At 36.8% G+C, this 14,190-nt stretch overlaps 1 protein-coding gene across 1 annotated transcript in view; it reads right to left on the bottom strand.

Annotated features, from left to right (window-relative positions):
- LOC149806331 (laminin subunit alpha-like) overlaps positions 1-14,190 on the bottom strand; it is a 246,986-nt gene that overhangs the window by 37,157 nt on the left and 195,639 nt on the right. Inside the window, exons 63-66 of the mRNA XM_089951669.1 lie at positions 12,125-12,239; positions 9,852-9,995; positions 3,463-3,608; positions 2,220-2,399 (exon numbers count right to left, since the gene is read on the bottom strand). Coding sequence (XP_089807795.1) covers positions 2,220-2,399; positions 3,463-3,608; positions 9,852-9,995; positions 12,125-12,239 — 585 coding nt within the window. The remainder of the gene's footprint in view (positions 1-2,219; positions 2,400-3,462; positions 3,609-9,851; positions 9,996-12,124; positions 12,240-14,190) is intronic.

The raw sequence follows: 14,190 nt of genomic DNA, 5'->3' as shown, positions 1-14,190 counted from the left end.
GATATGACTGAAATTTTTTAAAAGCTATATTCAAAATCCAAATCACACACACACACATAAAGCTACAAGTCAAAAAGGGAAATAACACAAAAATTGTTGAAGCAAAGTGATTTTTATCGATAAGCAAATAATCAAATTATGAGCATAACATTTACCAAGTTTCAAGGTGATCCACTTAAAAATGCGAGATTAGCTGCATCCACATGACATTTTCATATACTGTATTCTACTGTAAGTCAGAAAGGCCAACAATTCTTATAAAACTTGTAGTAGAAAAGAGATTTGACTATCTGATAAATTTTCATGTGATCATAATAGTTACCATGTTCCTTAGCAATCAATACAAAACAGGAACAGTTGCACTAATGGGACTGTATGTTCAATAGCTGGACAAGAGGATTCAAAATATTGTCAGCCCTATAAAGGCAGGAATATTTAATAAGAGTTTCCCCCATTCGCAGGTACATTTAAATGGAATAGCCCCTACACAGGTACATTTAAATGGAATAGCCCCTACATAGGTACATTTAAATGGAATAGCCACTACACAGGTACATTTAAATGGAATAGCCACTACACAGGTACATTTAAATGGAATAGCCATTACACAGGTACATTTAAATGGAATAGCCCCTACACAGGTACATTTAAATGGAATAGCCCATACACAGGTACATTTAAATCGAATAGCCATGACACAGGTACATTTAAATGGAATAGCCCATACACATGTACATTTAAATGGAATAGCCACTACACAGGTACATTTAAATGGAATAGCCACTACACAGGTACATTTAAATGGAATAGCCACTACACAGGTACATTTAAATGGAATAGCCATTACACAGGTACATTTAAATGGAATAGCCCCTACACAGGTACATTTAAATGGAATAGCCCATACACAGGTACATTTAAATCGAATAGCCATGACACAGGTACATTTAAATGGAATAGCCCCTACACATGTACATTTAAATGGAATAGCCACTACACAGGTACATTTAAATGGAATAGCCACTACATAGGTACATTTAAATGGAATAGCCACTACACAGGTACATTTAAATGGAATAGCCACTACATAGGTACATTTAAATGGAATAGCCACTACACAGGTACATTTAAATGGAATAGCCCCTTATTATCATACACCTTCTAACAAATTCAAATGAAACATTTTTCAGCAAACAAAAAAATGTAAAAAACTGATGAACATAAAGAAAATTAATATTTTTGTTGTTGTTGTTGTAGGGTTTAACGCCATTTTTCAGCACAAGATAGGCTATAAATGGCGGCCAGAATAAATGGTGGAGGAAGAACCCCCCCGGAGAGAACCACCGACCCACAAGAAGCTACTGGCAAGCTTTCTCACATAACCACATTAGCCGATTCCGAGACTCGAACTCACACAGAGAGATGAGATGGCAGTGATCCATAACGGTGAGCGCTTTAGACCAGTTGGCCACTCAGGGCCACAGAAAATTAATAAAAATCTAATGTAATTCAACAACGTTACACATTCTTGGTCGCTGTGGTAATAAAACAAATATTAATAATGAAAACTTATGAAAAAACTTAAATATTTACATCGGCCATCCTGAAGACAAAGGACAGCTCAAAACATATAGCAATTTAGCTGTGACAGTGTGATGGTCTCTTCAACTGGTTTATACTTATCTGGGTATAGATGTTGATTGGGACACACTAAGAAGTGTCAATGTGCATGCAAGTCACTATGTTTCCTAATTGCTGTCATGAAGAAATATGAATTTCAAACATTGTAAAACAACAGTTACACTTTCAAACACTAAAGATGTCCAAACACTGTTAATGACAAGTCCATCACTGCTTCAACACCAACAAAAATGTCCTAATACTGCTGGTCAATGTTGTCATGGCTGCAACAGTGTAACAACAAAAGTCTAAACACTGTTGATAACAAGGCTGTCATGGTTACAACTCTGTAACAAAAGTAGTCCTAATATTGTTGATGGCAAGGCTGTCATGGTTACAACACTAACAAAAGTAGTCCTAATATTGTTGATGGCAAGGCTGTCATGGTTACAACACTAACAAAAGTAGTCCTAATATTGTTGATGGCAAGGCTGTTGAAGCTAAAGACTCTAACAAAAGAGGTTCTAACATTGTGGGTGAATAGGCTCTTAGAACAATGATCCATACATCTTGCAGACAAATCAGAAGAGACATTTTACCTTCCATTTACTGTAACATCTCCAACACATCCAGCAAACTGTTCCGTTGTTGCCGCAAGATTGGCAGCAATTGGAATGTCAGAACCACCAAAATAGAGGGCGCTGTCAGTCTCCAGATTATCCTTGAGACTGTCTGCCACTTTTGTCATATCCTCTAGATCATCAATATTCATCATCAGTCTGTGAAAAGAAGTTCAATTTGTAAGTATGGAATCTGTTTTGGCATCAAGTTGAAAAAAGTTCAATTTGTAAGTATGGAATCTGTTTTGGCATCATGAAACTTTTTTGATTAATACACAATTTTTTTCATGCACAAATTTTGCAAGATGTCTGGTTGGGAATATACATTTCAATACTTCAATATCGGTTATATTTTAAAAGATTTTATTTCATTCCTCAATTCAAACATTAAAGGCTCATTGAATTTGTATATAGTTTATATGACATCTGACAGCATTACAATGTTAGTGTGCATAAATGACATCACAGCAAATGTGAATAGAGTATTTCACTCTGAGAAAAATAAGCCTGTTAACACAGCTAAAACAAATGACACAGAGTACTGTAGCAAATACATGGAGTACTGTAGTAAATACATAGAGTACTATAGTAAATACATAGAGTACTAAGTAAATACATAGAGCAATATAGTAAATACATAGAGTACTGTAGTAAATACACAGAGTAATGTAGTAAATACATAGAGTACTGTAGTAAATACATAGAGCACTGTAGTAAATACAGAGAGTACTGTAGTAAATACATAGAGTAATATAGTAAATACATAGAGTAATATAGTAAATACATAGAGTACTGTAGTAAATACATGGAGTAATGTAGTAAACATTATTACTATCTCTGCAAATATATGAACTCACCAAATTTATGATCTTCGAATTTCAGAATTTCAGGACTCCAAAATTGTATTAGATGGTACATTGGTACCATTATCAGTCATATGTTATAGCCAGAAACTATGGTGTAAAAAATATCCCTTATAATTTGCATTCACATTTATTGATTGCCACAAAAAATGCTGCCGACACCCTTTTAATATTCAATATTCACATTTATGGATTGCCACAAAAAATGCTGCCTACACCCTTTTAATATTCAATATTCACATTTATAGATTGCCACAAAAAATGCTGCCTACACCCTTTTAATATTCAATATTCAATTTATTAACAGTCATTATTCAATGTATCAATAGCTTGTGTATGTAAACATATGGAGTGCTTACTTCCTTCCCATCTTCATGATGGATATATAATGCCAGCCACCATCATTGTAAGTGTTGATCCTGCTTGTCAAGGTCAGCATTTCCTCACTATTATTCAGCTTGGCCACAATTCTTCCATCTACTTGTGATACAGAGAAACCAGTGCCCTGTAACAACAAGTTATTTTCATATGACATTTGTAATAGCAAAGTCACAATATAGCATAGCATAATAGCATTGTCACAATACAGCATAGCATAATAGCACTGTCACAATATAGCAATGTCACAATATAGAGTCCTAAGATTCTCAAACAAGAGTCCCTTGATGAGACTGATGCTCAATTGGCCAAAAGAATTTCCAATAATTCAAGGTACAATCATTTCTTCCTTTTAATTGCATAGTGCTGAATCCTTCTCTGATATTCTTCAGCAATAACAATACTTTCAAATTAGCTGCTGTCATGGACATATTGGATGTCAGGTTGGCACCATTTTTATTCAGGACCTATAAGCACCATTTTTATTCAGGACCTATAAGTACCATTTTTATTCTGGACCTATAAGTATCATTTTTATTCAGGACCTATAAGTACCATTTTTATTCTGGACCTTATAAGTACCATTTTTATTCAGGACCTTATAAGTACCATTTTTATTCAGGACCTTATAAGTACCATTTTTATTCAGGACCTTATAAGTACCATTTTTATTCAGGACCTATAAGTACCATTTTTATTCAGGACCTATAAGTACCATTTTTATTAAGGACCTATAAGTACCATTTTTATTCAGGATCTGTAAGTACCATTTTTATTCAGGACCTTATAAGTACCATTTTTATTCAGGACCTTATAAGTACCATTTTTATTCAGGACCTACAGGTACCATTTTTATTCAGGACCTATAAGTACCATTTTTATTCAGGACCTATAAGTACCATTTTTATTCAGGACCTTATAAGTACCATTTTTATTCAGGACCTATAAGTACCATTTTTATTCAGGACCTATAAGTACCATTTTTATTCAGGACCTATAAGTACCATTTTTATTCAGGACCTATAAGTACCATTTTTATTCAGGTTCTTTAAGTACCCTTTTTATTCAGAACCTTATAAGTACCATTTTTATTCAGGACCTATAAGTACCATTTTTATTCAGGACCTATAAGTACCATTTTCATTTAGGGCCTATCAAGAGAAGTCTTCTGGTGGAAATCTCATGCTGATATGACTTTCAGTTTTTTTGAGAAATGATAACAAGATTCTAAAGATGGCTGCCATATGAATATCAGACTGGCACCATTTCCATTCAAGACCAAATAGACATCATAAGAAGTCTTTTGATGAAATCAAAATATGGATATCCCAGCCCTGTTGGAGAAGTAGCAATAACAAGATTTTAAAAATGGTTCTTGTGGTGACCATATTGAAAGTCAGACTGACACCATTTTCATTCATGATCAGCTAGACATCACAGGAAAAAGAGATTCAGTAAAAACCCAGTGATGATATGACATTCATTCAAGAACAGTGATAAAATGATTTTCAAGATGGCATTTGTGGTGACTATTTTAGATGTCTGAGCAGTATCATTTTCAATTAGGACCAACTAGACATAATGTGATATCTTTAAGCAAAAACCCCATGTTGATCAGGAGAAGTCGTGTTAGGATTTTCATGATGGGCATTGTGGAGGTATGAGTAGCACCATTTGTATTGAGGACCAGCTACACCATTTCGAGGTGGGCTGGTACAAAAAATGAATACCCAGTTCATCTGGCCAGTTTAATTTTTAGGCATAGGGAGTAACTACAAATTATAAAGTTTTTATGAGAAAGAAATATTAAAAGCCAAGGGAATAAAAAAAACCTGTTATATATGAAGATAAATAACTTGTGTTTAATCTGCATCCATAAGATGCTTGTAACTCAAAATAAAGACTTTCTTTTGCATCTATGTGATATCTGATGACACAAGCTACTTCCGATTGGTGGGTATTTGGATGCCTGGAATTCATCAGAGGCTGAAAAACAAACATAGCCAAGGAAAAAAGAACTATTCAAAAAGAATATGAAACTATTAAATTAAAATGATTGTTGTGTTACAGAATTTACTTGAAATTTACTAACAGGAAGCATGCTAAAACCATGACATTGTTGTTCAGCTCAGCATCACAAATGATATTCAAGACTCTAGCTCAGTGAATTTCATGTCAGCCTCTCATAATGTAGCTAAAGTTACAGAATTAGCTTCATGCACAAATGATTTCAACATCATTTTTACCAACATATAGAACAACATTACTAATTCAATATATCCTGAGAAAATGTGGTACATGTACATGTAATTAACCATGTTGGACCTGGGGTTATGGAAGAGTTCATTTCAATACAGGATGTTGGACCTGGGGTTATGGAAGAGTTCATTTCAATACAGGATGTTGGAACTGGGGTTATGGAAGAATTCACTTCAATACAGGATGTTGGAACTGGGGTTATGGAAGAGTTCATTTCAATACAGGATGTTGGACCTGGGGTTATGGAAGAGTTCATTTCAATACAGGATTAAGCAGTTGTGGGAACCATTACATACCACGGGTAAATAAACATCGTCTACTCATTAGACAAATTATATCACGAGCAAACATTAAGTAAAAATGTAAATTAGTTTAAACAAAGCTAGATTATGCAAACTATATTTAGGTAAATTTGCCTACAATTCACTGGATACAGATATCATTTCAAAATCTGCCAACAATTCACTGGGCACAGATATCATTCACAATCTGCCTACAATTCACTGGACACAGATATCATTCAAAATCTGCCTACAATTCACTGGACACAGATATCATTCACAATCTGCCTACAATTCACTGGACACAGATATCATTCAAAATCTGCCTACAATTCACTGGATACAGATATCATTTCAAAATCTGCCTACAATTCACTGGACACAGATATCATTCACAATCTGCCTACAATTCACTGAGCTATGGAAACAGATATCATTCACAATTTGCCTACAATTCACTGAGCTATGGACACAGATATCATTCATAATTTGCCTACAATTCACTGAGCTATGGACACAGATATCATTCACAATTTGCCTACAATTCACTGAGCTATGGACACAGATATCATTCATAATCTGCCTACAATTCACTGAGCTATGGACACAGATATCATTCACAATCTGCCTACAATTCACTGAGCTATGGAAACAGATATCATTCACAATCTGCCTACAATTCACTGAGCTATGGACACAGATATCATTCAAAATCTGCCTACAATTCACTGAGCTATGGACACATATATCATTCACAATTTGCCTACAATTCACTGAGCTATGGACACAGATATCATTCATAATTTGCCTACAATTCACTGAGCTATGGACACAGATATCATTCAAAATTTGCCTGCAATTCACTGAGCTATGGACACAGATATCATTCACAAAGGACAAAAGACCCTCCCAAATGCTAACAGTTCTATAACCAGCAGATCTAAAATAAAACCTGTCTGCTGCTAAATTGTAGAATGTGCTACAACTAGAGCAGCATACCTCCAGCTGACTACTGGAATATTGCTAGCTAGGCAGGACATAATGGACATTTATATATGCATATTAAAGCATTCAAATTAAATACTTAGTTCCTAAATCTAAAATAATAAACGTCAAGGTGTTTTTCTAAAAATATAAGGTATCTGACATGATAGCAACAACAATTTACATTTTGGCTGGTGAATTTCCAATGTTTTCTTATCTCTGGTTGGCTATTTATAATACAGCTATTACACATGTGCATGATGTGATGTCATGGAGACTTCCAAAATGCCTGTTTTACTAAAGGTCATATTCCCATCAGGCAGCACTAAGAACTGACCAAGCTGAAGCATTTTATGGAGATAAATGGACAGTTATTCACACATGCTTGTACTGGAATTTGGTAGTACTGACCAGATGTGTTTGTATGTACTAGAACGAGGTAGTGGTGTCCAGATGTGTTTGTATGTACTGGAATGAGGTAATGGTGTCCAGATGTGTTTGTATGTACTGGAATGAGGTAGTGGTGTCCAGATGTGTTTGTATGTACTGGAATGAGGTAGTGGTGTCCAGATGTGTTTGTATGTACTGGAATGAGGTAGTGCTGTCCAGATGTGTTTGTATGTACTGGAATGAGGTAGTGGTGTCCAGATGTGTTTGTATGTACTGGAATGAGGTAGTGCTGTCCAGATGTGTTTGTATGTACTGGAATGAGGTAGTGGTGTCCAGATGTGTTTGTATATTTGTATGCACTGGAATGAGGTAGTGGTGTCCAGATGTGTTTGTATGTACTGGAATGAGGTAGTGGTGTCCAGATGTGTTTGTATATTTGTATGCACTGGAATGAGGTAATGGTGTCCAGATGTGTTTGTATGTACTGGAATGAGGTAGTGGTGTCCAGATGTGTTTCTATGTACTGGAATGAGGTAGTGGTGTCCAGATGTGTTTCTATGTACTGGAATGAGGTAGTGGTGTCCAGATGTGTTTGTATGTACTGGAATGAGGTAATGGTGTCCAGATGTGTTTGTATGTACTGGAATGAGGTAGTGGTGTCCAGATGTGTTTGTATGTACTGGAATGAGGTAGTGGTGTCCAGATGTGTTTGTATGTACTGGAATGAGGTAGTGGTGTCTAGATGTGTTTCTATGTACTGGAATGAGGTAGTGGTGTCCAGATGTGTTTGTATGTACTGGAATGAGGTAGTGGTGTCCAGATGTGTTTGTATGTACTGGAATGAGGCAGTGGTGTCCAGATGTGTACATACTAGAACGAGGTAGTGCTGTCCAGATGTGTTTGTATGTACTGGAATGAGGTAGTGGTGTCCAGATGTGTTTGTATGTACTAGGTAGTGCTATCCAGATGTGTTTGTATATTTGTATGCACTGGAATGAGGTAGTGCTGTCCAGATGTGTTTGTGTGTGTGTGTTTGTGATTGGGATTTTTAACGTAGCTTTAACAATTTTTCAGTCATATTGCTATGATGTCTGCACTGTGACAGTTTATAGTGATATCTAGCACTGGGGCATCATGTTGCAGACATGTAGCATGTGTCCCACCCAGTCACATTATTCTGACACCAGGCCGACCAGTCCTAACACTAACTTCTTAATGCCGAGCACCAAGCAAGGCAGCTGTTAGTACCACTTTTTTTGGTATGACTCAGCAAGGGATCAAATCCATGACCTCCCGCATTTGAGGCAGATGCTCTAACCACTTTTGGCCACTGCAGCAGTACCAGATGTGTTTGTATGTACTGGAATGATGTAGTGCTGTCCAGATGTGTTGGTATGTATTGGAATGAGGTAGTGCTGTCTAGATGTGTTTGTATGTACTGGAATGAGGTAGGGCTGACCAGACGTATTTGTATGTGGTACAGCCATTGAAATGTTCTTATAATGGAAAGAGGTATTGCTGTCCAGATGTGTTTATAAATACTGGAATGTAGTAGGGCTGTCCAGATGTGTTTGTATGTACTGGAATATGGTAGGGCTGTCCAGATGTGTTTGTATGTACTGGAATGAGGTAGGGCTGACCAGATGTATTTGTATGTGGTACAGCCATTGAAATGTTCTCGTAATGGAAAGAGGTATTGCTGTCCAGATGTGTTTATAAATACTGGAATATGGTAGGGCTGTCCAGATGTGTTTGTATGTACTGGAATGTGGTAGGGCTGTCCAGAAGTGTTTGTATATACTGGAATGTGGAAGGGCTGTCTAGATGCATTTGTATGTGGGAGAGGCATTCAAACATGCTTGCAGTGTACTGAGAAAGGACTGTCCAAATGTGTTTGTATGTGGGCTGTCCAAATGTGTTTGTATGTGGGCTGTCCAAATGTGTTTTTATGTGGACTGTCCAAAATGTGTTTGTATGTGGACTGTCCAAATGTGTTTGTATGTAGGCTGTCCAAATGTGTTTGTATGTGGGCTGTCTAAATGTGTTTGTATGTGGGAAATGCTTAAATGAGTCAGTCTTTGCCCAGAACAAGAAATAAGTTTCATAGGATATTCATATTGTCAATTATCTAAGCATTATATTATGACAATGTATCACAATTAGCAACATCACATATATTATGACAATGTATCACAAGTAGAAACATCACATATATTACGACAATGTATCACAACTAGCAATATCACATTATATTGTGACAATGTATCACAACTAGCAACATCACATTATATTATGACAATGTATCACAACTAGCAACATCATATAATGCCCACTGAATGATCACAGAATATTCTGGATGACAGCATGCTGTATTATATGACACTGAGAAAACCCTGCAATTTCAGACACAACTATAATCACATATTTACAGTGTTAGACATCTTGCACAATCATACCGTATCAGATTTCTGTATAAACATAAGAAGGTTTTGTTTCTGTTTTGTCTTCATCTTAAAGGTGACATCAAAGTTAACTCCAACACTGTCTTGTGGCTTTGCAACATAGCTTTTATCTCCAATGAATGTGGCAACACGAGCAATCTGAAATGGAAACCATACTGTCATGCCACAGCTCTACATACTGTCATGCCCACTTCTCAATCTAAATAGTCTTGATGCACAATTAAATAGTATGGCCTCCCAACTTCTGCAGCTTATTTGCATAAGAGTTGTTGTTGTTTTTGTTGTAGGGTTTAACACCATTTTTCAGCACACGATAGGCTATACATGGCGGCCAGTATTAATGGTACAGAAAGAACCCGGGAAAACCCCGGAAAGGGCCACTGACCCATAAGAAGCTACTGGCAAGCTTTCTCACATACCCATGTTGGCCGAATCCAAGACTCGAACCCATGCAGACAGAGGTGAGATGGCAGTGATCCATAACAGAGAGCACTTTAGACCACTCGGCCACTTAAGGGCCCCTGCATAAAAGGAATAACTCTAACAGAGAAAAATATTTAAGTGCTAGAATATTGTATAAACAGACTAGAATTAGCAACAAAAGTGTGATAAGAGTAACCTACTATACATGATCCAAGGCAGACAAAAATGATTTCCTTGAACAGAGGGACTGGTGCCAAACAACATCATGAGTGACCATGGAGTGGATGTGCAAGCTCTTCCAAGGAAGAAACTGCTGGGAGGTCTTAGGATTTTGTGCCCATAATTATGACCAGGTAGGTGTTGTTTAAGAAACATATTTTGCTCTAAAATTTTTGTACCTTCTTCAAATGTTACCAGATCATAAAACCATAGGACAATAGGTAAGCAGGGCTTGAAATAAATGCTAATCCACTATCCCATGGATAGTGGTTTTGCCAATGGATTACAAAATTATCCAATCTACTGCAGCAATATTAATTTACATCTGCTAGCTATCATCACAGTTAAAGTCTTAATGCCACTGTTTTTCATAAACTTCATCATTCTTCCAATCTAAGTAAAGTTCTTTACTTTGGAAAGGAAGAAAACAATCTGTTAAAAATGCTATCTGACATATGCCATTCTTTGGAAAGGAAGAAACTAGGTTTACACAATGTAATCAGTTTATAATTATGAGGTGCCACCCCTTCATTTAGTCAATGAAGTCACTCGCAATTCAGATCTTTTTCTGGATTGCTCCAAAAAACGTCATGTGATAAAACTGACAAATTCTGTTAGTGACTAATCCAACAGCAACAACAACATGTGCATGTGGCACACAAATTGATTCAAGAGGGAATAAAGAGAGGCTTCCCCATGTTCTTTAAAGCGATCTGAGGACAAAAAGTGTGCATTAGATAAAACTCGGCTGAACACTGGTGATTAGCTGGGCCACACAAATATACACTGAAGGGAGAACTAGAGCTGAATACAATCCGACACAGTGTGGTGTATGTTTACAATGGTGATGTAACCAAATCTTGTTTGCCAGCTTTTGACTGAAATTGTTTGATCCATGGATGTTGATAAACACCATCAGATTAATTTGTACACGTGGAAAATGGCAGGGTATCTCAGTTCAAGAGAGAAATTACAAGGTTCATTATATCATGAAACGCTGACATTATCTGATTTTAATGGAACCCAATGATGTTTGGGACTAATATCTTTCAAGATTCAGTGTTATTCAGATGATTTAGAATATACAACTTTGCATGCAATGGTGGCATTGGGGCTTTAAGTGATCATAAATCGTTGTTTCCTTTAATGGTTTATTCATCTATTTATTGTGTCAACCAAATATCTACCAACATCTTGCACCTGAAAAGGTAAAATAAATACTTGGGGAATAAATGAATACATCAAACAACTTATCCAATTATAAAGTAAATTACAGCATTATAAGGTGTTTATGGATATAACATATCGACCCATGACAAAAATCATACCAATGTATAACACAAAGTGAGACTTGCTCTTATATATTCATTTCCTTATCAAAATACCATCATTTAAGAAATGTTGACGCTTTCCGCTGGCCCTAAATACGAAGTTATTCTCAATATATCATAGTTTCATAAATATCATGGTTCTCCCTAAAGCACAATTCAGTACATAATGCAGTCAGCAATTATGTACCCCAACTACTGGATTATAATGAGGGAGAGCTGTACTGTGATTAATGTCAACCAGCCTTGCGTACTGCCACCAATTAGCCTTTTCATGATTATTGATAACTGAACTACCTGTTCAGGACAGCCAGGACTAACTCCCTTGGCCTGCTTGTTATCATTAAGATCCCAGCGATTCTTGAGTGTCACATCTTGGATACAACCATCAAAGCCCTGCTGAGTCACATCACTGGAACAAAGAGAGAAAAGGAATGCTATCAAAATCTAGAGAGAAATAACTTCAGTTTGTATGACTGTACAACATGTACAACTACTGGTTTGTATGACTGTACAACATGTACAACTACTGGTTGGTATGACTGTAAAACATGTACAACTACTTGTTTGTGTGATTGTACAACATGTACAATTACTGGTTACATATACAACTACTGGTTTGTATGACTGTACAACATGTAAAACTACTTGTCTGTATGACTGTACAACATTACTGGTTGCTATGACTGTACAGCGTGTACAATGACTGGCCGGCATGACTGTACAACATGTACAACAAGTGGTTTCTTCTCTACCAGGATCTAAAGGATTGCTAGTGATCTACCTTCCAACAATGCTTTGTTTGCATAGAATTTGGTGTTTTTACTTTCATCTGCAATGAATGTAACCTCAATAACCAATACCTCCTTCCCCATTACCTTGACCTTGCAATGAATGTTACCTCCACAACCCAATGTGGGCATGTGAGAAAGCCTGCCAGTAGCTTCTCGTGGGTCGGTGGTTCTTTCCGGGGTTTTCCGGGTTCTTCCTCCACCATTAATACTGGCCGCCATGTATAGCCTATCGTGCTGAAAAATGGCGTTAAACCCCACAACAACAACAACAACAACCTCCACAACCAATACCTCCTTCCCCATTACCCTGACCTTGCAATGAATGTTACCTCCACAACCAATACCTCCTTCCCCATTACCTTGACCTTGCAATGAATGTTACCTCCACAACCAATACCTCCAAGATCTAGTATCTTAAATGGATTCTGATCAACCTTGTGCAAAACCTAACAATGCAAATCTACACAAGGAGCATAATGGTAAATTGTTTTCAACAGATGGAAAAGTGACACTTTGGGAAATCTTTCTGCAGTTTTTTAATCCCGATGTAACAAATCAGTTATTAGCTATGGAGATCTTCCAAAAGATTTTACATTGGGATCTTATTTCTATCTGAGATGTCATGAATTAATCTGACAGTCCTGATAAGAAAATGTCTGCCTCAGAGATTCACCCTAATGTCAAGTAATTGCAAAAGCATACATTTTAATGCTGAGATGTATTTCTGCGAGGCAAGATTCTGGGGATTATGTTAAATATTGGTATCCTTTTAACCAGGCTCTTTCGTGGATTTGTGTGATCTCTGCAATAGGAGAGTCTAGTAAAAAAAAAAAAAAAATTTTTATTTTGAAATGCATAAAAAGACTTTCCCCAAAATCGGAAAAGGGATTAAAATTAATTTGGCTGATCAAATGAGGTATGTTATTGTGTTGATGTCACATTTCATATACACACTAACATTTTCGCTGGCTATTAGACACTGACTCCTGCATAGGAATCTGCATTGATTTCTGTCCAGAAATATGTATATTCAGAAGAACTCTAAGAAAGGGAAATATGTCTTTGTAGTTTCACTTCTACAAAGTTTTAATCCCCTATCAGTTAAAGAGATCAATGAATTTTTACCGGACCCGTGTAAAGCAAAGATCCCACAGAGCCATGTGAGAGTCTGGCTGAATGCCATTTTTCAGCACATGATAGGCTACACATGGCGGCCAGTATTAATGGTGGAGGAAGAACCCAGGAAAACCCCAGAAAGAACCACTGAATTCGAGAAGCTACTGGCAAGCTTTCTCACATACCCACATTAGCCGAATCGGAGACTCGAACCCACGCAAACAGAGGTGAGATGGCAGTGATCCCTAATGGAAAGCGCTTTAGACCACTCGGGGCCCCTTTGAATTATCTGAATTAATCTATGTTAAGACCCATGACATATTTCAGTTTGGAAACTGAGTGAGGAATTTTGGTATATTCAAATCAAAGTTGGCTAGTAGGAATGATAGATTTTGAACCAATATCCTTTCTACCACGATGACTGAATGTGTTACGTATGAAGAAGCAGCAGTC

Source organism: Sinohyriopsis cumingii, chromosome 1 (genome assembly GCF_028554795.1).
Source record: "Sinohyriopsis cumingii isolate HCF-2022 chromosome 1, ASM2855479v2, whole genome shotgun sequence".
Classification (NCBI taxonomy): Eukaryota; Metazoa; Mollusca; class Bivalvia; order Unionida; family Unionidae; genus Sinohyriopsis; species Sinohyriopsis cumingii.
The sequence above is the reverse complement of the archived record's forward strand: the minus strand, read 5'-3'. Positions and strand labels throughout refer to the sequence as shown.